The sequence below is a fragment of the Salmo salar genome, chromosome 20 (genome assembly GCF_965601325.2).
Source record: "Salmo salar chromosome 20, fSalSal1, whole genome shotgun sequence".
NCBI lineage: Eukaryota > Metazoa > Chordata > Actinopteri > Salmoniformes > Salmonidae > Salmo > Salmo salar.
The window spans coordinates 67,169,239-67,197,069 of NC_138310.1; the positions used below are offsets into that span (position 1 = coordinate 67,169,239).

General features: G+C 43.4%; 1 protein-coding gene across 1 annotated transcript; it reads right to left on the reverse strand.

Annotated features, from left to right (window-relative positions):
- Positions 1 to 12: 12 nt before the first annotated feature.
- LOC106581115 (tumor necrosis factor receptor superfamily member 19) lies at positions 13 to 26,956 on the reverse strand. The gene is made up of 10 exons (XM_014162870.3): positions 26,405 to 26,956; positions 25,859 to 25,949; positions 25,399 to 25,512; positions 17,380 to 17,558; positions 17,123 to 17,208; positions 4,067 to 4,231; positions 3,785 to 3,910; positions 3,475 to 3,577; positions 2,687 to 2,991; positions 13 to 1,850 (listed from the first exon to the last, which is right to left on the reverse strand). Exons 2-10 carry the CDS (start codon positions 25,922 to 25,924, stop codon positions 1,846 to 1,848), a joined length of 1,149 nt encoding a protein of 382 aa, XP_014018345.1. The 5' UTR covers positions 25,925 to 25,949; positions 26,405 to 26,956; the 3' UTR covers positions 13 to 1,845.
- Positions 26,957 to 27,831: the final 875 nt, after the last annotated feature.

Consider the following 27,831-nt stretch of genomic DNA (forward strand, 5'->3'; position numbering starts at 1 on the left):
TCAAAATCACAGTTTGTCTTGTTGAAGTGGTTTATTTACAAATATATCAAATGAAAGTGTATATGCACAACCACCAATACTACAACTGAAAAAAGCAGGCATATTTGTCACTAGTCAGTCATGTCTACATTACAAAAATATTAACCTATTTTCTATTTTACAATATCTACAACAAATTTGATATCACACACAAACATTCCTCATTGTCTTAACTTGTTCAGTATTATCTAGATTGTCTTCCATGTGCACCAGAAATCACAGATGTACGTTTTGACATGCTTCTCTTAGGCCCTTTAAGGAGATGTTGCCAGTTATTAACTTGTAACAGCGACTTCATGACAAAACACATCAATAGTCAGTCACACCGTGGTACCGTTGCTGCTAGTCACCTACTTAAGCAGACATCAGAAACAAAGGGGACGGCATCTATTTACTTTGTACCAGTCAACAATCATTTAGCATCCTTTCAACTTCTTTACATCAGCCTCTGGCCCGGCAGCCTCTTTTCAGGCTCTGCTCTTGTGCTTTATTTTGCTGTGAAGTCATTTGTTAGCATTTATTTACAGTGCTGTGAAAAGGTATTTGCCCCCTTTCTGATTTTCCAAATGTGTACAAATTTTTATACTGAATGTTATGAAATCTTCAACCAAAACCCAATATTAGATAAAGGGAACCTGAATTTACAAATAACAAAAAAATGATAATTATTTATTAAATTAACAAAGTTATGTAACACCCAATTCCCCTGTGTGAAAAAGTAATTGCCCCCTTATACTCAATACCTGGTTGTGCCACCTTTAGCTGCAATGACTGCAACCAAATGCTTCCTTTATTTGTTGATCAGTCTCTCACAACGCTGTGGAAGAATTTTGGCCCACTCCTGCATGCAGAACAGCTTTAACTCAGCAACATTTGTGGGTTTTCAAGCATGAACTGCTCATTTCATGTCCTGCCACAACATCTCAATTGGGATTAGGTCTGGACTTTGACTAGGCCATTCCAAAACTTCAAATTTGTTGCTTTCTAACCATTTTCATGTGGACTTGATTGTGTGTTTTGGATCATTATTTTGCTGCATGACGGATGGCCTGACATTCTCCTGTAGAATTCTCTGATACAGAACATAATTCATGAGTCCTTCTATTAAGGCAAGTCATCCAGGTCCTGAGGCAGCAAAGCATCCCCAAACCCTTAAACTACCAACACCATTGGTATGAGGTTCTTACTGTGGAATGCAGTGTTTGGTTTTCGCCAGACATAATGGGACCCATCTTGTCCAAAAGGTTCACTCAAGTTTGCTAAGAAGCACCTGGATGATCATTAAGACTCTTGTTCTCTGGACAGATGAGTCAAAAGTATAACCTTTTAGACAACATCGGTTCCATTATGCCTGTCAAAAACCAAACACTGCATTTCACAGTAAGAACCTTATACCAACAGTCAAGCATGGTGGTGGTAGTGTGATGGTTTGGGGATGCTTTGCTGTACACACGGGCATTGGGTGTTGCATAACATTATTTATGAAATAAGTATGTGATTGCTGTGTTATTTGTTCACTTAGGCTCCCTTTATCTAATATTAGGTATTGATTGAAGATCTGATAACATTTAGTATAAAAAATATGCAAAATTAGAAAGGGGGCAAATACTTTTTCATAGCACTGTACATAGTCCCTTCAGATGTGTAACAGAAGGTTGTGGGTCACAAACCGCTTGAAAGAGATTCTGTACCACACACTTTTTGGGAATTGGTCTGTGGGCTACTGTAATCTGAAACGGGATCTTTCTGCACTCTTTTCAGGTCCAGGGCGGTTCAAGGGTGGAACACGAGCCAAATAAATCCATGTCATCCTGGAAAAAGAGAGAGGAGAAAAGCACACATGGTCATTAGTAATCTATCTACCTAACATAGGTCAGGCAGGTACCGAGTCGCAACATCAGAAAGCTCAGCTGGGATCGCTGCCTGGCCTTTTCTTTGCTTCTTGACTAGTTCCAGTTTCCATGGACACAACACTGTCCCTGCCAATCAAAGGGAGTGCAACAGTTGTGGTAAAATAAGTGTATGCGTGTGTGTGTTTGAACTATGCTGTTAGGACACAATGTCTCTGTCCTGATGCTTCTGTGTTGTAGCTTTCTACTTGACTGTGTTTTTCTGGGGCTTCTGCTGCTCTACTCTGAGCTCACTCACTGGATTCCATCAGTTCAGACAATCTGCTCTGGCTCTGAAGCTCCATTTAGCAGATACACACTCTTTATGGAAAAAGCTTCAGTGTATCTGTTTTAATGGACTCGACTGTTTCTTATCGCTGCAATTTCATATTAAACAGGTATGCTATGTAGAAGAATTCTAAATCGTTTTTGAGGGGAAGGAGAAGCAGCGATTTTTCTTTACAGCGCATTCCTTTCATGTCATAGTTTACCTAAGGCCTTCAGTTTCCTGAGCTTAATAGTGTTTGCACTCATATACTTTCCTCTTTTCTTGACACAGTGAAGAATAGTGTGTTACTGTGTTTGTTAATCGCTCATTGGCTTGGTTCATGTATAACTACTGGGAAAGCTTACCCTAAGTGAGCATCTGAAGTATGTTATACACCAAGCATCGCTCAATTTCAAACTGTATTTACAATGAGGATCATTCTGTGTGTGTCTGCATTAAAGTTCATACAGTACAGCAAGACACCACTGACCTTCCAGTGAAGATGGCTGCTGCTTTGGAAGGAGGACATCTGTCAGGGCACCAGTCTTCTCCTGGCTCTGTCTAGCCTGTTCAGTTGATTTCTCCTGTGTGTCCTCACTTGACCTGCACCCCTCCTCTTCTTCCTCGTCTTCCTCACCCTCTTCCTCTCGGTTGCAGCAGGGTGGTCCCAAGCTTTCGGCACAGTCGGGGTTCTGCATGAGCAGCCATGTCTCGTCGGCCTCTCTGGAGATGCAGGGCTCTGGATATGCTTTCAGATAGGCCAGGACATTCTCCTCACAGAGGTTCACGCCGCATCTGAAAATGGAGACCGTGTCAGCATCATAAATCTCTCCCAGTCCCAGCTGTAATGATCCAACCACAGTCCCAGGGAGGCACTTCTCTGACAGTAATCTCCCAAACAGACCCAAAGTTAACACCATAACAAGATTGTTTTTGGCCTTGTCCGTGTTTCTCTTCCTGTTCTGAACCAGAGGTGTGTAAAGGAATGTTGTTTGGTTTCGCAAACATTATCCACCACAGAAATGGTTTACTGTATGTCTGTCTACACTTCTAGGTCTTTCTGGGAATCCAGGAGACATGATGTCAAGCAATATCAGTTGCTGTACTTGTTACTGGTTCTTTTGACTCATATTTGGGCACCCATGTACTAGAATAGATGTTGATTGGTGTTGATGAATTATGATGGTGTTGAACAATGTTAAATGATGTAGATCGGTGGTTAATTAATGATGGTTTTGAGTGGAGGTGAGGTGAGTGGTGTTGTGTCATGCTCCTCACCCCTCGTTGAGGCTGATCTGGGACTGGAAGGGGCTGGTGTCTCTGCTTCGGCCCAAACAGCAGCTTTCATCACAGCACAGGGAGGGGATCAGGTGCACTGGGCCTGGAGATCACACAGGAAAAAACGTGTACCGACCGCCAACCATCAGAAAGCATGGATGACCTAGCCAAGAAGCCTCGCCATACAGCGATGCCAGTACCATAGTGATACAGTCAAAGACTCCACACAACTTGACAGAGTGACCGGCTTGAGAACCAAGGCTCATAAAGAGTGATGTGAATGTAGAAGCCCACCAGTAATAGGACCTACCACAGGTGTGGCCTGGCCCGTGGTGACACTGGCAGCATGGGCGCTGAGGGAAATCATGGAGCCTCCGTCGGTCCAGGCACGACAACTCTGCTCCACTGTATGGACTGTCCTGGGACCTTAGAGATGCTGAGGCAAAAATACACTTTCATAATGGAGACCCTAAACAAGTGCAAGATAGCAGCTGCTATATTTCTATAGCAAAGCCACCTGTTGGTCCCAATGCTGCACTGAGATTTCCACAACATTGTAATAACTTATTTCAAGCTCAAGTTGGTCACCCACCGCTGGGCTTCTTCTCCAGCAGCTGTCTCTTGAAGTAGATGACACAGAGGATGAGTAGGGCCAGCAGCACAGTGGCCAGAGCGCTGCAGATGACTGCTGCCAGGGCCATGTCCCGAGGGCTGGTCACCACCGGGGGGATGGGGACCTGGTTCACCCGCCCGCTGCCTGCAGGGGCAGAGATAGAGACGGTGAGAGAGAGACAGTAAATATGAGCAACAAATGTCACCACTGTATTTCTTCTGACATAATAACATGGGAATTTACAAGGGAAGTTGTAAAAAGGAAAATAAAATATGTTTTTTGAACTGTCTAGTTTGAGAACGACTACATTTTAGAGTCGACTGTGTCATAACCTTGCTAGTAAAGTCTGGCCATAATTGAAAACAAGTATTTTTCTACACCTGAATTATGTCTCCTTTCTAGGTCTATGTTTATTATTGGTATGTAGTAGCTGTCTTTGACCCACTGAGTCCTCCAAGGAGACAGAGGCTCAAAGAAGAAAGCCTGGAGTAGATTCTCTCTCTCACTCGTTGCTCGTTCTCTCTCTCTCTCTCCCTCCCTCCCTCCAGAGGATGAGTTATTACAGTCATTCTTCCCCCTACCCCAAGGCCCTCTCATGCCAGTCAGACAGCCCATCATTAAGTCTGTGCAGTCTGGCCAGACGTTTGAAACAAGCCTGGTGTGTGTGCGCACATTTGTGCACGTGTGTTTATCCCATTACTGCAACTGCTGCCGCTGTCCTAGGCTAGCCCCCAGGGAAATCTGATGTCACTGTCTAGGCTCCCCACCCCAAACTGTTCACACACTCTCACATCAACGGACCTGGCCTTGAGGACAGCTTCTCATTAAACACTTTCCCACGAATATGGAACATCGGGGCTTAATTTGCCAGATGTCATAACAAATTAGATACAATCTCCTTATGCTAAATTATGATTCAATGACTAAAATGTAATGATTCTTTATCGGATATCACTACCTGCTTAATTCCTCAACAAAGCAAACAAACTTTGTTGAGGAATAATTTGGTACATGACGAATGTCTCGTCACAAGGTAAACACGTGCAATAAGGCCACTGATATTATTTCAACAAGCAACAGAGGTATGATTGTATTATCTGTGATTGTAATTTTTGGTCAATATTACTCTCTCTCATCACAACAATTCTTATAGAATTTAAAGTGAGTTATGACCTGTGCATAGTTGGAGTGTAGGTTTACATAGAGAACAAACAAAATACCTAAAGTAATAATTTTCCTACTATGAAAAAGTGACTGGCTACTCGCTCCCCATAGAGAAACTAGTTATTGTGTGAGATCTGTTTAATATCTTTTTAATTTGAAAAATATTTTTCAATAGGTCCCTTCAATCGCTGTTAGCTTTTTAGTTCATTAATCATAAATCATAAAGAAAGTGGGTTTGGCCTTTTCAAATTCAAGAGCCCTTTGTTATGCAATGTAAACATTACTTTAGCATTGGCCAATGGTTTTATATTCCAGCGGGATAGAGGATAGGGGATAAGGGTATTTGTACATTCCATCTGAGGAAGAAAAAAATCCCAAACTGCCAGCGAAGCTTAAAATTTCAGTTTGACCCGGGGGCTAAATAAATAATCATTTAAATATTTCATTGTAAACAAACAGGTGATAACGGCTTATTAAAACAAGATTAGGACGTTTCAGAGGAGATACTGTAGGTCTTAAACTGTTATGACAGAAACCAAGTGTCGTTTTCTAACAGTTTTGACAATTGAGTCAACAGGAATGCACTGCTCAGATCAAGGCAAATACATAAATTACACAAGGCAGTTTATATAGCGGAATATAACTTGATATAGGTTGACATGATTTTGTGAGGATACAGTAACATTCTCCACGAAATCAAACAACTTGAAAAAAAATCTTTGGAATGTGCTTCCTAATAACATTTTGTAACGTCCTCTATCAAAGTAATCCAAAATGACTTGCTGAAAGATTTGACTGAACACCTAAACCCATGCTTACACCTACACCCATGCTTACACAAGCAAGGCACCTCATTTTCTCACCATGGTGCAGACACCCTCTCAGACGTTTTCTTCCACTGTACAGTTGTTGAGACCCAATGTCAAAGCCGTCCCACCTCTGATCCAGTCAGCCCTCCCCACTCCCCTCTGCAGCCAGCTGTGTCTTCCCCACACCCCAGCCCAGTGGCAGCCCTTATCACTCCCAGACAGCTGCAGAAAACACAGATTAAGGCTGGCCCATTGAGGAGACCTCACTTGCTGATCGTATCAACACACCGCACTCTGCCAATAAACTGCTTGTTTTGATATATGCTCTCCTCTCTCCCTGTTGACTTTTAGGAATGCCAAACTTAAAGTCATGGCCTTATGTATGACAGGCCACAAAGAGACAGGGAACCACCAACCCACTGGGCACATACGTCAGTTCAACGTCTAGTTTTGAAATCAACAAAAAATGGTAAGGTAAGGTGAAAGAAATACAAAATTCTCTTACATTGATAACTTTTTTCAAATCAGTTTCCACATTGATTCAACATTATCACATTCCTTTTTTGGATTGAAATGATGTGGAAACAATGTTGATTCAACCAGTTTTTGCCAAGTGGGAAGTACGAATGGCCCCTTCTGAAAACTAATGATGACCCCCATCTGCATACATCACTTGTGAAACTTTGGAGATTTTGACTGGAATGACTTCCCATTGCCAAAGAGGTATGAGCCCTCCACAACCAAGAGTTTGTCTTAGGCTAAACAGATCTTCCTATCATAAATACAGCCAACACCCCTTTTAGTGTTGCAAGAAAAACAAACTAGCATTGCTATGCAGTTGTGGTTTTATACATTTGCAAGGATACATGATTACGGCAGTGGTGAGGAGTTTTGTTGCTCTGAGCGTAAACACGTCACATGTCAAGTCTTGATTGGCTCTTGAGTGACTTTGTTTTGGTGGAGTTGATTTTAAGGGTTGACCGCTCTCATTTGGCATGCGTTGGTTTGCAACTCAATCTAGATAATTTCCTGCATGCCGCTAACGCTGTACTTTTGTACAGTCAGTGGTTAGGAGACATGGCATGAACCTTTAAAGTGAGGAAAGTAGAATAAAAGAAAGGTTGAAATAAAGTTGTCTGAATGTAACAAATTGAGAGAAATGAGGATGGATATCAGTCGGGTCATGAGTTTTAGGGTCTTGAGTAGCCCTGGCCACATGCCCTATCTCTAGGAAAAGTGTTACAGTTGTATGAAGATATGATAAGAGTCTGCATTGTCTTTCAACAGGCTGACCTGCACGCTTGTGGAATTTGCATCGGATTGCTTCAAACAAAATTTAACTGACTTCCTTTTGTGTATGCTGTGAAATCCTGGTTTGAGATATGGCCAAGCAAGGCTCCAACACCATCATTAAGTTTGCAGACAACACAACAGTGGTAGGCCTGATCACCGACAACGATGAGACAGCCTATAGGTCGGAGGTCAGAGACCTGGCCATGTGGTGCCAAGATAACAACCTCTCCCTCAATGTGATCAAGACAAAGGAGATGATTGTGGACTACAGAAAAAGGAGGACCGATCACACCCCCATTCTCATCAAATTGGCTGTATTGGAGTAGGTTGGGAGCTTCAAGTTCCTTGGTGTCTACATCGCCAACAAACTATCATGGTCCAAACACATCAAGACAGTCGTGAAGAGCGCACGTCAATGCCTATTCCCCCTCATGAGACTGAATCGATTTGGCATGGGTCCTCAGATCCTCAAAAGGTTCTACAGCTGCACCAACGAGAGCATCCTGACTGGTTGCATCATCGCCTGGTATGGCAACTGCTCGGCCTCCAACTTCAAGGCACTACAGAGGGTAGTGCGTACGGCCCAGTACATCACTGGGGCCAAGCTTCTTGCCATCCAGGATCTCTATACCAGGCGGTGTCAGAGGAAGGCCCAAAAAATTGCCAAAGACTCCAGCCTCCCCAGTCATAGAATGTTCTCTCTGCTACTGCACGGCAAGCGGTACCATTGCGCCAAGTCTAGGTCCAAATGTTCTCTCTGCTACCGCATGACAAGTGGTACCGGAGCGCCAAGTCTAGGTCCAAAAGGCTTCTTAGCAGCTTCTACCCCCAAGCCATAAGACTCCCGAACAGCTAATCAAATGGCTACCCGGACTATTTGCATTGTCCCACCCTCCCCCATTTTTACGCTGCTGCTACTCTTTGTTTATTATCTATGCATAGTCACTTTACATCTACCTACATGTACATATTACCTCAATTACCTTGACTAACCAGTGCCCCCGCACATTGACTCTGTACCAGTACCCTCTGTATATAGCCTCGCTACTGTTATTTTATTGTTGATCCTTAATTATTCGTTTTTCTTTTTTTTCTTTTTTTACTTCAGTTTATTTTAGTAAATACTTAACCAACAATGCAGTTAAGGAAAAAAGTGTTAAGGGCTTGTAAGTAAGCATTTCACTGTAAGGTCTACACCTGTTGTATTTTGCACATGTGACAAATACATTTTGAAATGATTTGATTTAAAGTGCCAAAGAATATTATCTGACCGTTAAGCTTCCAACTTATATAAAAGGAATGTCAGGGGGTGGAACAAAAAACAGCTTATAGCCAAAGCAATGATTGTTTTTTCTATTACCAAACCAACAGACTAAATTCCCATTTGACCTTGGCGTAAATCTGTTTGGAATGAGTAAAAAAATGGCAAAACGGTTCTGGAGCTGGGGATTGGGGGGAATACGGTCGGCCTCTCGCCAGACAACTAATACAACTCTACCATGACACAGATATAAACAACAGCAGAGGAAATACATTAAAGCGACTGAAGGAATCCATAAAACACAATCTCATTTTTACTTTGCTCCAGAAACTGGCCGGGAGACTGAAGTGCCTCCCTGCACAGCTGCAGCTTAGCCCAGGGCCAGTATGGCTAGAATGATGTGCCCTTTAAGTTTTCACCACCGTCCACAAGATAAAACCGGAGGAAGAGATATGAAGACTTTCAAACATTTGGAAGCATTCCACTGAGATCCCTGTAGTAACTACCAGCTTTGCTCACAATGGCCATTTTGTTTCATGGGCCTCTGCAATCAAAATGGCAAGCCAGACAGCCAGCCAAACAGACACACAGACAGACATGCATTGCTTAGATGTCCCAAGGCCCATGTTCAGGGTGATTACATATGGTTTAGTCATATGTAGACTCTCTTACTAAAATTGCATGCTTTATAGTTATTGCTTGAAAATAAATATTTTGGTAGTAATGGTAGTAATAAAACTACCTCATATTGAGGGTGGGACACAGCTTTACATACTACATTTGAGCAAACATTTTTACATCCCCAGGAAGAGCAAATGTAAACTGAGTTTGTGAGTTCAAGTTGTCTGATATCCTGGAGACGTCTTCATTTATCTAACAGAGGGGTGCTAGACCTGGCTGGACGGCTCATACACACAGGCTGCCAAACCTTCTCAAGGAACAGCTGTGGCCTCCACAAGCATCAGGAAGTCACACTCAATTACCAAAAGGTATAAGTTAGCTATCCCACTCTCTCTGTGTGAGTGCCGAAAATCATAAGGCTCTACTTAACCACTGGTAATGGCCGGAAAAAGGTGGCTAATGAGATGTAGTAGTGGCCTACTGGAATTCAATACGCTGCTTTATGAACAAAACCCCCTTTAAGAAATGCTTAATAGACCTCCGTGGATACATAGAAAGTGCTAGCAAATTGCACTACACAGTTTAAGAATGTCCTCTCTGAAGATACAGTGGAAGTCGGAAGTTTACATACACTTAGGTTGGAGTCATTAAAACTTGTTTTTCAACCACTCCACAAATTTCCTGTTAACAAATTATAGTTGGCAAGTCGTTTAGGACATCTACTTTGTGCATGACACAAGTCATTTTTCCAACAATTGTTTACAGAGAGATTATTTCATTTATAATTCACTGTATCACAATTCATTGGGTCAGAAGTTTACATACACTAAGTTGACTGTGCCTTTAAACATCTTGGAAAATTCCAGAAAATTATGTCATGGCTTTAGAAGCTTCTGATAGGCTAATTGACATCATTTGAGTCAATTGGAGGTGTACCTGTGGATGTATTTCAAGGCCTACCTTCAAACTCAGTGCAGACCTCCTCAAGTCTGGTTCATCCTTGGGAGCAATATCTAAACGCCTGAAGGTACCATTTTCATCTGTACAAACAATAGTACGCAAGTATAAACACCATGGGACCACGCAGCAGTCATACCGCTCAGAAAGGAGACGCGTTCTGTCTCCTAGAGATGAACGTACTTTGGTGCGAAAAGTGCAAATCAATCCCAGAACAACAGCAAAGGACCTTGTGAAGATGCTGGAGGAAACCGGCACAAAATTATCTATATCCACAGTAAAACGAGTCCTATATCGAATTAACCTAAAAGGCCACTCAGCAAGGAAGAAGCCACTGCTCCAAAACCGCCATAAAAAAAGACAGACTATGGTTTGCAACTGCACATGGGCACAAAGATCGTACTTTTTGAAGAAATGTTCTCTGGTCTCATGAAACAAAAATAGAACTGTTTGACCATAATGACCATTGTTATGTTTGGAGGAAAAAGGGGGGAGGCTTGCAAGCCGATATATTGAAGCAACATCTCAAGACATCAGTTAGGAAGTTAAGCTTGGTCGCAAATGGGTCTTCCAAATGGACAATGACCCCAAGCATACTTCCAAAGCTGTGGCAAAATGGCTTAAGGACAACAAAGTCAAGGTATTAGAGTGGCCATCACAAAGCCCTGACCTCAATCCAATAGAAAATGTGTGGGCAGAACTGAAAAACGCGTGTGCGAGCAAGGAGGCCTACAAACCTGACTCCGTTACACCAGCTCTGTCAGGAGGAATGGGCCAAAATTCACCCAACTTATTGTGGGAAGCTTGTGGAAGGCTACCCGAAATGTTTGACCCAAGTTAAACAATTTAAAGGCAATGCTATCAAATACTAATTGAGTGTATGTCAACTTCTGACCGACTGGGAATGTGATGAACGTGGTACCTTCAGGCGTTTGGAAATTGCTCCCAAGGATGAAACAGACTTGTGGAGGTCTACAATTTTTTCTTTTTAGGTCTTGGCTGATTTCTGTTGATTTTCCCATGATGTCAAGCAAAGAGGCACAGAGTTTGAAGGTAGGCCTTGAAATACATCCACAGGTATACCTCCAATAGGCTAATTGACATAATTTGAGTCAATCAGAAGCTAATAAGCCATTGTGGTACAGTGAATTATAAGTGAAATAGTCTGTCTGTAAACAATTGTTGAAAAATTACTTGTCATACACAAAGTAAATGTCCTAACCGACTTGCCAAAACTATAGTTTATTAACAAGAAATGTGTGGAGTGGTTTAAAAACAAGTTTTAATGACTCCAACCTAAGTGTATGTAAACGTCCGACTTCAGCTGTACATCATGTGGCAATGCGCTCTCTTATTCCATTCAAGACCTAACTAAATAAGCATGATGTGATGCAATCATTTCAACACTGGTCCACTACATGACCAAAATTATGTGGACATCTGCTCATCGAACATCTCATTCCAAAATCATGGGCATTAATATGGAGTTGGTCCCCCCTTTCCTGCTATAACAGCCTCCACTCTTCTGGGAAGGCTTTCCACTAGCTGTTGGAACAGTTCTGCAGGGACTTGCTTTCATTCAGCCACAAGAGCATTTGTGAGGTCGGGCACTGGTGTTGGGCGATTAGGCCTGGCTCACAGTCGGCGTTCCAATTAATCTCAAAAGGTATTCGATGGGGTTGAGGTCAGGGCTCTGCAGGCCATGGGGGCATTGTAATGCTGAAACAGGAAAGAGCCTTCCCTAAAAAGAATCATCTAGAATGTCTTTGTATGCTGTAGCGTTAAAAATTCGTTACACTGGAACTAAGGGGCCTAGCCCGAACCATGAAAAACAGCCCCAGACCATTATTCCTCCTTCACCAAACTTTACAGTTGGCACTATGCATTGAGATAGGTAGTGTTCTCCTGGCACCCGCCAAACCCAAATTCATCTGTCGGACTGCCAGATGGTGAAGCGTGATTCATCACTCCAGAGAGCGCGTTTCCCCTGCTACAGAGTCCAATGGCGGCGAGCTTTACACCACTCTAGCCGACGCTTGGCATTGCGCATGGTGATCTTAGGCTTGTGTGCGGCTGTTCGGCCATGGAAACCCATTTCATGAAGCTCCCGACGGACAGTTCTTGTGCTGACGTTGCTACCAGAGGCAGTTTGGAACTTGGTAGTGAGTGTTACAACCGAAGACAGACGATTTTTACGCACTATGCGCTTCAGCACTCAGCAGTCCCGTTCTGTGAGCTTGTGTGGTCTACCACTTCCCGACTGAGCTGTTGTTGCTCCTCGATTTTTCCACTTCACAATAACAGCACTTACAGTTGACCGGGGCAGCTCTAGCAGGGCAGACATTTGCCAAACTGACTTGTTGGAATGGTGGCATCCTATGACGGTGCCACATTGAAAGTCACTGAGCTCTTCAGTAAGGCCAACGTAACCGTCCGAGGGGGGTTTCAACTCTCCGTTACGACGTCCCCCATCTGCTAGCCTGCTGCTAGCCCCGGCTTGCTAGCTGTCTGAATTGCCGTGCCTCCAGCTCGCCTAGCTACTCACTGGAGCCTATGATCACTCGGCTACACATGCCTCTCCCTAATGTCAATATGCCTTGTCTATTGCTGTTTTGGTTAGTAATTTTTCTCTTATTTCACTGTAGAGCCTAAAGCCCTGCTCAATATGCCTTAGCTAGCCCTTATGTTCCACCCCCCACACATACGGTGACCGCACCTGGCTTAAATGGTGCCTCTAGAGACAAAACCTCTCTCATCATCACTCAATGCCTAGGCTTACCTCCACTGTACTCACATCCTATCATACCCTTGTCTGTACATTATGCCTTGAATCTATTCTTCCGCGCCCAGAAACCTGCTCCTTTTACTCTCTGTTCCGAACGCACTAGACAGCCAGTTCTTTTAGCCTTTAGCCGTATTCCTATCCTACTCCTCCTTTGTTCCTCTGGTGATGTAGAGGTTAACCCAGGCCCTGCAGCCCCCAGCATCACTCCCATTCCCCAGGCGCTCTAATTTGTTGACTTCTGTAACCGTAAAATAATTGGTTTCATGCATGTTAACATTAGAAGCTTTGTTTTATTCACTGCTTTAGCACACTCCGCCAACCCGGATGTCCTAGCCGTGTCTGAATCCTGGCTTAGGAAGGCCACCAAAAATCCTGAAATTTCCATCCCTAACTATAACATTTTCCGACGAGATAGAACTGCCAAAGGGGGCGGAGTTGCAATCTACTACAGAGAGCCTGCAGAGTTCTGTCATACTATCCAGGTCTGTGCCCAAACAATTTGAGCTTCTACTTTTAAAAATCCATCTTTCCAGAAACAAGTCTCTCACCATTGCCGCTTGTTATAGACCCCCCTCGGCCCCCAGTTGTGCCCTGGACACCATATGTGAATTGATCGCCCCCCATCTATCTTCAGAATTCGTACTGTTAGGTGACCTAAACTGGGACATGCTTAACGTCCCGGCCGTCCTACAATCTAAGCTAGATGCCCTCAATCTCACACAAATCATCAAGGAACCTACCAGGTACAACCCTAAATCCGTAACCATGGGCACCCTCTTAGATATCATCCTGACGAACCTGGCCTCTAAATACACCTCTGCTGTCTTCAACCAGGATCTCAGCGATCACTGCCTCATTGCCTGCGTGCGTACTGGGTCCGCGATCAAACGACCACCCCCATCACTGTCAAACGCTCCCTAAAACACTTCAGCGAGCAGGCCTTTCTAATCGACCTGGCCCGGGTATCCTGGAAGGATATTGACCTTATCCCATCAGTAGAGGATGCCTGGTTCCTCTTCAAAAGTGTTTTCCTCTCCATCTTAAATAAGCATGCCCCATTAAAAAAATGTAGAACTAAGAACAGATATAGCCCCTGGTTCACCCCAGACTTGACTGCCCTTGACCAGCACAAAAACATCCTGTGGCGTTCTGAATTAGCATCGAATAGCCCCCACGATATGCAACTTTTCATGGAAGTCAGGAACCAATATACTCAGTCAGTTAGGAAAGCTTAGGCTATCTTTTTCAAACAGAAATTTGCTTCCTGTAGCACTAATTCCAAAAAGTTTTGGGACACTGTAAAGTCCATGGAGAATAAGAGCACCTCCTCCCAGCTGCCCACTGAACTGAGGATAGGAAACACTGTCACCACTGATAAATCTATGATAATTTCATTAAGCATTTTTCCACAGCTGGCCATGCTTTCCACCTGGCTACCCCTACCCTGGCCAACATCTCAGCACCCCCTGCAGCAACTTGACCCCCCCCCCCCCCCCCCCCCCGCTTCTCCTTCACCCAAATCCAGACAGCTGATGTTCTGAGAGAACTGCAAAATCTGGAACCCTACAAATCACCTGGGCTAGAAAATCTGGACCCTCTCTAAAATGATCCACCGAAATTGTTGCAACCCCTATTACTAGCCTATTCAACCTCTCTTTCATATCGTCTGAGATCCCCAAAGATCGGAAAGCTGCCGCAGTCATCCCCCTCTTCAAAGGGGGAGACACTCTAGACTCAAACTGTTATAGACATATCCATCCTGCCCTGCCTTTCTAAAATCTTCGAAAGCCAAGTTAATAAACAGATCACCGACCATTTCGAATCCCACCGTACCTTCTCCACTATGCAATCTGGTTTCTGAGCTGGTCATGGGTGCACCTCAGCCATGCTCAAGGTCCTAATCTATATCATAACCACAATCGATAAAAGACAGTATTGTGCAGCCGTCTTCATCGACCTGGCCAAGGCTTTTGACTGTGTCAATCACCGCATTTTTATCGGCAGACTCAATAGCCTTGGCTTCTCAAATGACTGCCTCGCCTGGTTCACCAACTACTTCTCAGACAGAGTTCAGTGTGTCAAATCGGAGGGCCTGTTGTCCGGACCTCTGGCAGTCTCTATGGGGTGCCACAGGGTTCAATTCTCAGGCCGACTCTTTTCTTTGTATATATCAACGATGCCGCTCTTGCTGTGATTCTCTGATCCACCTCTACGCAGACGACACCATTCTGTATACATCTGGCTCTTCTTTGGACACTGTGCTAACAAACCTCCAAACGAGCTTCAATGCCATACAACACTCCTTCCATGGCCTCCAACTGCTTTTAAACGCTAGTAAAACTAAGTGCATGCTCTTCAACTGATTGCTGCCTGCACCCTCCCGCCTGACTAGCATCACTACTCTGGACGGTTCTGACCTAGAATATGTGGACAACTACAAATACCTAGGTGTCTGGTTAGACTGTAAACTCTCCTTCCAGACTCACATTAAGCATCTCCAATCCAAAATTACATCTAGTATCGGCTTCCTATTTCACAAAGCCTCCTTCACTCATGCTGCCAAACATACCCTCGTAAAACGGACTATCCTACTGATCCTTGACTTCGGCGATGTCATTTACAAAATAGCCCCCAACACTCTACTCAGCAAACTGGATGTAGTCTATCTCAGTGCCATCCGTTTTATCACCAAAGCCCCATATACTACCCACCACTGCGACGTGTATGCTCTCCTTGGCTGGCCCTCACTACAAATCCATCGCCAAACCCACTGGCTCCAGGTCATCTATAAGTCTTTGCAAGGTAAAGCCCCGCCTTATCTCAGCTCACTGGTCATCATAGCAACACCCACTCGTAGCATGCGCTCCAGCAGGTATATTTCACTGGTCAACCCCAAAGCCAACTCTTACTGTGGCCACCTTTCCTTCCAGTTCTCTGCTGCCAATAACTGGAACGAATTGCAAAAATCTATGAGGCTGGAGTCTTGTATCTCCCTCCATAACTTTAAGCATCAGCTGTCTGAGCAGCTTACCGAACACTGTACCTGAACACAGCCAATCTGTAAATAGCACACCCGACTACCTCATCCCCATATTAGTACTTACCCTCTTGCTCTTTTGCACCCCAGTATCTCTACTTGCACATTCATCATCTGCACATCTATCACTCCACTATTAATGCTAAATTGTAATTATGTTTGCCTCTAGGGCCTATTTATTGCCTACCTCCCTACTCTTCTACATTTGCACACACTGTACATAGATTTTTCTATTTTTATTTTATTTAGTGTTATTGACTGTACGTTTGTTTATGTGTAACTCTGTGTTGTTGTTTTTGTCGCACTGCTTTGCTTTATCTTGGCCAGGTTGCAGTTGTAAATGATAACTTGTTCTCAACTGACCTACCTGGTTAAATGAAGGTAAAATTAAATAAAAAAAGGCCATTCTACTGACAATGTTTGTCTATGGAGATTGCATGGCTGTGTGCTCGATTTTATACACCTGTCAGCAACGGGTGTGACTGAAATAGCCAAATCCACTCATTTCAAGGGGTGTCCACATACTTTTGTATATATAGTGTATTTCGAAACATTGCAGCTACTTTTCATCTTGAAATATGTGGATGGAGACTTTAACTTAAGAGGTTTTCAACAGTCCATGATAATGGAGCGATGATGATGGGTCGTATTGTATGGTCCCAGCTAAAATAATCCAGTTCTGGCAAGACCGACTATTATGCTAACAGTATCCATTTCAACATTTATGGGCCTGGTTGTAAAACTAAGCATTTATTTGAGCAATAAACATAGTTGGCTGGCTCAATGAGACTTTACTGTATGAGCTATGATTTTCTCCATCCATTGGAGTTGTGGTTCTGATTACTCTAAGGGCCTTGTGCTGGCATGTTTTAGATGAAGGTGCAGTATGTGAATTTGTTCTTAACTGACTTTCCTAGTTAAATAAAGGTTAAAAAAAATAATATAAGAAATAGTGTTTTTTTTATGGCCTAACATGTTCTTGGGGTCTTGACTGTACTTTTAGCATGGAGTTCAATAGTTTTCTCAATGAATGATGTTCTCAACTTCTCATTCAAGCTACGGATAGTACTTATAAACTGATGTTACACAAGAGAGTGTGAGTGCTCACAGTGTGGTTCATATGGAGGTGGAGGGTCCCCACATGGTATGCACTCCATATCTTGGAATCCGCTCAGCTTAGTTTTCCTGTAAAACCTGTTAAACACAACATAGCATTGGATTATTATGAAAGTTCTCATAAATCTGCTTAATTGATTGTATGAGGTAATGAACCAATACTTTGACCATTATCTGTAGTAACAGAGCAGTAGTTCACTAGTAGTAGAAGTAGAGTAGTTGTTGTAAGAGATTAAGCCCCTCCCTCACCCGGGCAGACAGTCTCCGCACACAGCATTGCTGGTGGTGGAACAGTTGCCCTTCTGGAAGCGGTTGTTCAGGCCACAGTCCAGGCAGGGCTTGCACTTCTGCAGGCTCCGGTCCTCTTTGTAGCGGTTGCTTCTGCAGGACACGCACCGGGCATCCTCTCCGTAACCAAAGCCACATTCCTGGAGGGATTAACAGGAGAAATCCCCCGGGTGAGAGGTGGGGCTGGGGGCAGCTGGAGAAAGGCTCTGAATGTGGGATACCAGGGTGTCTAGAATTAAAGAATGATCTTGGCTTCCAAGATCGTAAGGGAACAATAGTCCAAATCTTTTGAGAGTCCATCTTACACTGGCAATAATCCCCCTGACTCTCTCAGAATCAATGAGGGGCCTTCCACTGCAGGCCCCAGAATGGCCAAGTATTTGAATGATAAAAGGCCCTCAGGGACACCCACTGTTGTATTATTGCAAGTTTATTGCTGGGTTTTTGTGTGATTGGTTCTTTCTGGAACAACTCAGCGAATGTCCTGGTGATTGAGAGGCCAGTGTATGTAGGCAACGCTTCAGTTAGCTAGGGGGCAGGGATTATGGAGAGGTGCACAAGCGTAAGAAGTTGAAAACCTCTCCTGGTCTCTACAATGGGACCTGCACTTAAAAAGCACAGCATCTCATTACTGAATGAGTGATCTAAAATGGAACCAGCTTAGTTGTCAGGCTTTAACCCCTACAGCGAATCCAAAATGGCAATATTACTAGACCCATATTGGATATATTATCACCCTGAATATATTATCTATATAACCTGAGTGTATCTGTTTACCATTGGATTAACGGGTACACCTTAATAAATGGGGACACGAGAATATATATATATATATATATATATATATATATATATATATTAGTATATCATTATATTGTTTTTGCCAATCAGCCTGAGTACCAGTAGTTCTATTTTCTCTCCCATGCACAGGCTACCTTTCATTCTAGCCTGTGCACAAACTCTCATGGCTTTCCTCTAGACACACGAAAATATATCCTTTTCTGTTCTGTCTAAAAATATATAATGAGGTGTATGTAGTAGGTCTAGTGTTAATGTGATTCCTATTTGGTACTATATAGCATTTATTTGGCACACAGAGGCTGGCAACCTTGATTTCCTATGGTAATAGGAACATTTACATTCCTGCTGATCATCGCATCCCACACCAAGTAAAAGGACCCTGCTGGAATGACTTCAGTCATTTTATTGTCTGCAGCAGCTGCCCCCATCCACTGTTAAACCACTGTTACCACACTGCATTCCCAGGCGGGGGGGGGGGGGGGGGGGGGCTCATATATCATTAACGTGAAGGTCAGATTCAAGCAGGGCACTTCTCTCCTCGACCGTGTCCCGTCTCACCGCCTGGGCATGCAGTAGCCCCGGAATGTGGGCACAGGAGCCCGGGGGTTGGGCAGACTGGCAAAGAAAAAAAGGGAGGCAAAGAGGGGATCCCATTATGGCCCTACAGAGTCAGGGCAGAAGATAGAGGAATTTGGCCATTTCAGCCAAACACATGAGACGACATTGGACCTGGGCTCTGGCCAGAGGAGGGCTAGGGCAGGGATGCAGCTGTTGTTGTGTGCTCTCCATATAAGGACCTTCACACCAGCAGAGCAGGGAACAGTGGAAAGGCGAGAGCGAGAGAGAGAGAGAGAGAGAGGGGAGGGGGATGATGACAACAGAAAGAAGGAAATACGGTTTGAATTTAGATTTGTGGATGATGTTGAACCCTGGAGCCTGAGTTTCTCCTAGTGCACGCCACGGAAGACTAGCCGCTGCAAAGCAGTCAGAGCAGAGCTGTTTAGAGTGGTTTTGGATGGAGGATCATCGTCCCACTTCCAGATGAAGGGGCCCTAGGAGGATTGATCCCCACAAAGCTGGGTGCTGGCAAAGACTCTCTCCATGTGGCAATGCATGGCAGGAGAGGGTTGCCACGTACACGGGCCAGGCTAGGGCACAGAACAAAAGGAGCACTCAGCCAACTTGTCCCCTCTCCACCCAGGCAGTGCTGTAACATCCAGGAATTATCTCTTTCAGTCTTTTGGCATGAATAACAAAGGATCAAAACAAGGTCTAACACCCTGACCTGATCAGGTGTCTAATGTGAGAAAACATCTCAGATAATTGCATGGAAACACATTTTGTTTTTACAATAAAGATGCTGTCAAGGTATCCCATTTTGGGATGCAGCCAGGAATCACATAATGCTACAGTCTCATTTAAATGGAGCTAATGGGTATAGGCAAATTAGCTTTCAAGTGTGTCATTACTTCCATGGGTTTAGGATGATCTAGCCTCAAAGTGAGCACAAAAGCCAGTGCTTACTCATCTCATTATACTCCTATCTCCAGATCTAGTTTTTGGTGAGAATACCAAGCAAAACAGCACAAATGTAGAGCTGTGTGGAGGGAAAAGAGAGAGCTGGATAGCTGGGGTTAAAGTATGTTCAGACGGGGAGAGATCAGCAGGGAATCACAAGAGTCTCCAGGGGGGCCAGTCATCTGATCCAGTAATGAACAAGCTCGGAAAACAATGTGAGTTTGTTAATGCAGTGTGCCATCTAACGTTCCCCACACACTGCCACACTCTTTCAATGTCTAGTGTCTACAAATCAAAGACTGGTTGCCTCTTTGCCAATGGCTCACTGCAAAGTTCCCAGTATGCATGCACTATATGTGGGGCAGTCACTCATGTATGTATGTATGTATTATGTATGTATGTATGTATGTACAGTTGAAGTCGGAAGTTTACATACACCTTAGCCAAATACATTTAAACTCAGTTTTTCACAATTCCTGACATTTAATCCTAGTAAATATTCCCTGTCTTAGGTCAGTTAGGATCACCACTCTATTTTAAGAATGTGAAATGTCAGAATAATAGTAGAGAGAATGATTTACACTGCTCAAAAAAATAAAGGGAACACTTAAACAACACAATGTAACTCCAAGTCAATCACACTTCTGTGAAATCAAACTGTCCACTTAGGAAGCAACACTGATTGACAAATGTCACATGCTGTTGTGCAAATGGAATAGACAACAGGTGGAAATTATAGGCAATTAGCAAGACACCCCCAATAAAGGAGTGGTTCTGCAGGTGGGGACCACAGACCACTTCTCAGTTCCTATGCTTCCTGGCTGATGTTTTGGTCACTTTTGAATGCTGGCGGTGCTTTCACTCTAGTGGTAGCATGAGACGGAGTCTACAACCCACACAAGTGGCTCAGGTAGTGCAGCTCATCCAGGATGGCACATCAATGCGAGCTGTGGCAAGAAGGTTTGCTGTGTCTGTCAGCGTAGTGTCCAGAGCATGGAGGCGCTACCAGGAGACAGGCCAGTACATCAGGAGACGTGGAGGAGGTTGTAGGAGGGCAACAACCCAGCAGCAGAACCGCTACCTCCGCCTTTGTGCAAGGAGGAGCAGGAGGAGCACTGCCAGAGCCCTGCAAAATGACCTCCAGCAGGCCACAAATGTGCATGTGTCTGCTCAAACAGTCAGAAACAGACTCCATGAGGGTGGTATGAGGGCCTGACGTCCACAGGTGGGGGTTGTGCTTACAGCCCAACACCGTGCAGGACGTTTGGCATTTGCCAGAGAACACCAAGATTGGCAAATTCGCCACTGGCGCCCTGTGCTCTTCACAGATGAAAGCAGGTTCACACTGAGCACATGTGACAGACGTGACAGAGTCTGGAGACGCCGTGGAGAACGTTCTGCTGCCTGCAACATCCTCCAGCATGACCGGTTTGGCGGTGGGTCAGTCATGGTGTGGGGTGGCATTTCTTTGGGGGGCCGCACAGCCCTCCATGTGCTTGCCAGAGGTAGCCTGACTGCCATTAGGTACCGAGATGAGATCCTCAGACCCCTTGTGAGACCATATGCTGGTGCGGTTGGCCCTGGGTTCCTCCTAATGCAAGACAATGCTAGACCTCATGTGGCTGGAGTGTGTCAGCAGTTCCTGCAAGAGGAAGGAATTGATGCTATGGACTGGCCCGCCCGTTCCCCAGACCTGAATCCAATTGAGCACATCTGGGACATCATGTCTCGCTCCATCCACCAACGCCACGTTGCACCACAGACTGTCCAGGAGTTGGCGGATGCTTTAGTCCAGGTCTGGGAGGAGATCCCTCAGGAGACCATCCGCCACCTCATCAGGAGCATGCCCAGGCGTTGTAGGGAGGTCATACAGGCACGTGGAGGCCACACACACTACTGAGCCTCATTTTGACTTGTTTTAAGGACATTACATCAAAGTTGGATCAGCCTGTAGTGTGGTTTTCCTCTTTAATTTTGAGTGTGACTCCAAATCCAGACCTCCATGGGTTGATAAATTGGATTTCCATTGATTATTTTTGTGTGATTTTGTTGTCTGCACATTCAACTATGTAAAGAAAAAAGTATTTAATAAGATTATTTCTTTCATTCAGATCTAGGATGTGTTGTTTAAGTGTTCCCTTTATTGTTTTGAGCAGTATATTTCAGCTTTTATTTATTTCATCACATTCCCAATGGGTCAGATGTTCACATACACTCAATTAGTATTTGGTAGCATTGCCTTTAAATTGTTTAACTTGGCTCAAACGTTTTGGGTAGTCTATGTAAACTTCCGACTTCAACTGTATGTATGTATGTATGTATGTATGTATGTATGTATGTATGTATGTATGTATGTATGTATGTATGTATGTATGTATGTATGTATGTATGTACAGTTGAAGTCGGATGTTTACATACACTTAGGTTGGAGTCATTAAAACTCGTTTTTCAACCACTCCACAAATTTTTAACAAACTATAGTTTTGGCAAGTCGGTTAGGACATCTACTTTGTGCATGACACAAGTCATTTTTCCAACAATTGTTTACAGACAGATTATATCACTTATAATTCACTGTATCACAATTCCCATGGGTCAGAAGTTTACATACACTAAGTTGACTATGCCTTTAAACAGCTTGGAAAATTCCAGAAAATGATGTCATGGCTTTAGAAGCTTCTGATAAGCTAATTGACATAATTTGAGTCAATTGGAGGTGTACCTGTGGATGTATTTCAAGGCCTACGTTCAAACTCAGTGCCTCTTCGCTTGACATCATGGGAAAATCTAAATAAATCAGCCAAGACCTCAGAAAAAGAATTGTAGACCTCCACAAGTCTGGTTCATCCTTGTACCACGTTCATCTGTACAAACAATGGTATAAACATCATGGGACCACGCAGCCGTCATACCGCTCAGGTAGGAGACACATTCTGTCTCCTAGAGATGAACGTACTTTGGTGCGAAAAGTGCAAATCAATCCCAGAACAACAGCAAAGGACCTTGTGAAGATGCTGGAGGAAACAGGTACAAAGTATCTATATCCACAGTAAAACGAGTCCTATATCAACATAACCTGAAAGGCCGCTCAGCAAGGCAGAAGCCACTGCTCCAAAACCGCCATAAAAAAGCCAGACTACGGTTTGCAACTGCACATGGGGACAAAGATCGCACTTTTTGGAGAAATGTCCTCTGGTCTGATGAAACAAAAATAGAACTGTTTGGCCATAATGACCATTGTTATGTTAGGAGGAAAGAGGGGGAGGCTTGCAAGCCGAAGAACACCATCCCAACCGTGAAGCATGGGGGTGGCAGCATCATGTTGTGGGGGTGCTTTGCTGCAGGAGGGTCTGGTGCACTTCACAAAATAGATGATCATGAGGCAGAAAAAATGTAGATATATTGAAGCAACATCTCAAGACATCAGTCAGGAAGTTAAAGCTTGGTCGCAAATGGCTCTTCCAAATGGACAATGACCCCAAGCATACTTCCAAATCTGTGGCAAAATGGCTTAAAGACAACGAAGTCAAGGTATTGGAGTGGCCATCACAAAGCCCTGACCTCAATCCTATAGAAAATGTGTGGGCAGAACTGAAAAAGTGTGTGCGAGCAAGGAGGCCTACAAACCTGACTCAGTTACACCAGCTATGTCAGGAGGAATGGGCCAAAATGCACCCAATTTATTGTGGGAAGCTTGTGGAAGGCTACCCAAAATATTTGACCCAAGTTAAACAATTTAAAGGCAATGCTACCAAATACTAATTGAGTGTATGCGAATTTCTGACCCACTGGGAATGTGATGAAAGAAATAAATCATTCTCTCTACTATTATTCTGAAATTTCACATTCTTAAAATAAAGTGGTGATACTAACTGACCTAAGACATGGAATTTTTACTAGGATTAAATGTCAGGAATTGTGAAAAACTGAGTTTAAATGTATTTGGCTAAGGTGTATGTAAACTTCCAACTTCAACTGTATGTGTGTACTGTATGTATGTATGTATGTATGTATGTATGTATGTATGTATGTATGTATGTATGTATGTATGTATGTATGTATGTATGTATGTACTGTAAGTATGTATTGTTAGGAATTGTAGATTTCCTCAAGTGTGAAGAAATGCTGGATGAAAGACAAGGTGAAGACTTCTGTCATTTTCGTTCAAGGATTTAATAGACAGAAGAAACCAGTGCACAAGTGAGAGTTGTGGGGCTCGTAAGTAAGCATTTCACTGTAAGGTCTACACCTGTTGTATTCAGCGCATGTGACTAATAAAATGTTATTTGATTTGATTTGTGTGATACTCAGAAGAGCTCGAAACAATCTGACTCTCAAGGCCAGGTAGCTCGTTAAATACCATCCTGTTCGTTCTCCAAGTTCCTGGGCCCTGGTCAAAACTTTAATGACGGTTGTTGTCGAGACCACTTGGGTCAGAGTGAATCGTATATTAGCTATATCTGTCACTTGAAACCACTGGTGGCCCGGGGGTTCTACTTTTTAATAAAGGACATCCCTGATGCTTGGGTGGTTCCCTGAACGAAGAGCTAATAGGTTTGTGAAGTTGGTATAATTACGTTCCATATATCAGCCTTATTAGAAAGTCTCCCCACTGAGGTGCACTATTTACCTGCTCGGAGCTTCCCTACACTGTGAGATGGCTTCCCGCAACCACTTAGAATGAATGAGGCAGCCAATTATTAACCAGGACCCCAGGGCTCCGAGTATTCATGACTGTTGAACTGGCAGAGGCACATGAGGCCCACTGAAGCGTACCACCACTGACTGCATGTCTGTGTGTACCAAGATAAAAGGCAACCTGGTAGACAAGTATGTGTGCAACAGATGTTTATGAGAGGGAAATTTAGTATAAGATGGAAGTTTTTTTTTACCTGTTCTTAGTTGAGCATATGATTAAGTGATAGGAGGGAAAGAGCATTGCTAAACTAACGTTGCTCAGGGCCTTCCAACCCATTTCTTCACAGCCCACACAGAGCACCATGTCTTTGGCAAGAATAGTGATAAAAGGCATACCCCTCTCACTGTACAGCATGTTTATGCATGGTTTCCATCAAACAATGGAGACAATAACTTGGACAGGGAACTTGGGGAAAAACAATGGAATCCATTCAGCAACAGAGGGTCGAAGTATGGGTGTGACTGATTAAAGAGCGGTCTGTGTTCTACAAAAGCCATTTGGCCCTTTTCTCCATTAAACAGAGGAAGTCATAAATAACCTCAGTCCCCTGGATAAGATTCACTATTCTAAACACTGGAATCCATTCTATTCATGAACGGTTGTCTTTCAAAAAAAAGCTGTGTTTTTTTTACCAAGGGTATATCTTATCCAGAGATTATTCAGGTTTAGGAAGTTACAACATGATTTAAGTGGTCTGTTTGTATCTAGTATTATCATGGTTTTAGTCTCTTTCCTTTTTATAGATCAAGGGAAACAATGATACATGTTTTCCTTTCAACTGAGATGAAGCATGCTATAAACTCGTTCAACTGAGAGGGAATCATTGGGCCAACTACATTTCCCACAGATTTTTAAAGTCTGTATGTAAAGTGCAGTACATTTAAGGGCACTCATAAGGAGGTCATAATTTATTGATGTCTGAGTTTTACTGTCTATATAGCGTACATTATTAGGCTCCAAACCTTTGATAGCTCCTGCCCGGCGTCGCACTGCTTGCAGGGTTTACAGTTCCCATGCTGATCCTTATACTCCTGTTCCCTGCATTCTCTGGTCTCCTCCTCCGCTGTTACAGGAACCTGAGAGGAAATAATCATTTGATACTGAACAGCTAGTGATTCCTGCGTTTCATCACGCCTTTCATCAGTAAGAGATCATGTGGACTGAGTCCAGCGCGGGCGTAATCCCCCTACAACAGTGCCAGTATTTTACCCACTGGCTTTTACTCCTCAAACTATGTAGACTACTATATCTGTCCGTCCACACATTGATGTCCATGCCAGATCTGACAACAGTAATTTAAAATGGAGACTATTACATAGTCTATTATATGTGGACATTACAGATCGCAGATCGGACTATAAATGGCCTGTCAAACGCCTGGAATCACACTAGTTGGGTAAATTCAAAGCAGAAAGAACTCACCAGAGATGAGTATATTACATGTAACGTCAGTAGAAATAACCAGGTGTGCCCAAGTATCAAGGACATTTTGAGGGGCTACTGCAGAATGACTCTGGAAAAGAGAGAAAGATATAGAATGAAGATGTGAATTTCTTCTCTGTTCAACAACAAAAAACAAACATAAAGGAATACTGTGGAACCTCGGATTGCTGTCAAAAGCCCAATGTATGGCCAGTGAAAATGACCACAATACTGATGAGCAGGTAAATTATATTTGTTCTCAGCCACTTTCCTCCAAACAGGTTGACATAGTGACCAATCACAACATAGACACAACATACCAACTTTGCAACATATTCAACTATGTTGTAACATTGTAACAATGTTTTTTATGAGCTAGTTGATATTTTCAGCGAGGACAATGATGGTTCATCCTTCCTCAAACCAGCCAGGGCTATGACAGAATGATCTTGTCAAAAGTCATAATATGTGTTAATGGTTTCAGTTTGTTGAATGTCTCAAAATCATATTGGTTACAAAACAACTGCAGCCCTCTGCACGTTTTACCTGGTATGTGCTGCTGTAGTCTGATGGGTTCTTAAATTGTCCTTTCCCTGCCTGAATGAGTGTAATTTCAGACAGATATCCACTCCTGTGCCTTCTGCATAGGTCTCCAGACCATTCCAGCCATGCGATGTGCTCTTTGCTCAACTGCGCTACTCCAGTCCAGGCGAATCCCCGGATTGAAGACAAAATCAGAGCGGAGATCAAAGGCAGGGATAGCTGCGATCTAAAGCATGTAATCTGATCTCTGATCGGCCACTAGGCCTACATCAAAGCGCAACCACAGGGTGGACACTACAGCTACAAACAGGTCATTATGATCATATGACAATAACCTCATGTCGATACAATTGCATATAAGATAGAGGGCTCATTAAAATGTGGAAATGCAAAGAGTTTGCAAAGTGCAAGGCGTCGAGATCTGGTTGTGTTGTTATTCTGCTTTGAAATGCGCTTCCAGCGCCGCCTCCCTCTATGCGATCCCTGGTCTGTTTGTTTGGTTTATCTGAGGGTTCGCTGTTTGATGCCAGGCTTGGGTTTGAAGTTGAGCACAGCCCTCAACATTCCCTTTCATCTGAATGAGCTGCAGATGCTATGACGCCACTCTGCTGTTCTGGGATTGGTCGGGCGGACTGTCTGCAGTTTTTTTTGAGAGAAAGCCAGTGCCAGAAAGTTAACAATCTGAAAGAGGCTGAGAGCAAACTGTCTCTACTTTATAGTGGACAGTTTGGATAAGATAGGCTGCAGTAGCTACCCTTTACGTTGAGAGTTTATGCAGGGTTCATAACCAGTTTATAAAGAGCTCATAAGATGTTTATAGACGTTAGTAAATTGTTACAATAAAGGTCAAATCATTAATGTTGTTGATTAGGCCTAAATTGTTAGAGCAACAACATTGACCTGACCAATAATACCATATAAACATTTACAAATTACCTGTAAATAATGTATGAGATTATTAACAACCTATGAACTCTTACAATATAATACATGTAGGTCTAATGCTAATTTTAACAAATAGCGTCCCTTCTCACGTAGGCCTAGCCTTCAGTGTTTCCCAAAAATCATAATTCTACTTCAGTCCTAACTAGGCCTACTAACATTTCTGCTTTCAAGGCTATTTAAATAGGAAGAACTCAAACACAGAGTGAGAGAAGGAGAGGGAGGGGAGAGAGAGAGGGAGGGGGGCAGAGTGAGTGGAAAGTTCAATTTTTCAGTCAGAGTAGATAATTTTTAGACATGTCAGGGCATGTTGTAAATAAATTCTAGAGATTTGTGTCATGATTATACAAACTTGAGGTAGGCGCTGCATATTTTCATTATTGCCCCAAATTTCAAATAATGGATCTACAGTATTTATACAGTGGAATGTTGCTCTGCTTACTATTTCACTAATAATGCATCTGGCAAGTATCTCTGGTTTGAATGCA

Excerpts from the sequence above, each read along its gene's own strand:
- LOC106581115 (XM_014162870.3), bottom strand. The coding sequence starts at position 25,924 with ATGTCCTTGATACTTGGGCACACCTGGTTATTTCTACTGACGTTACAT. Across the intron at positions 4,232-17,122 it reads ACCTCCATATGAACCACACT|GCAGCGGGCGGGTGAACCAG; the intron begins GTGAGCACTCAC and ends CTGCCCCTGCAG. Across the intron at positions 3,578-3,784 it reads CGGGCCAGGCCACACCTGTG|GCCCAGTGCACCTGATCCCC; the intron begins GTAGGTCCTATT and ends TGTGATCTCCAG.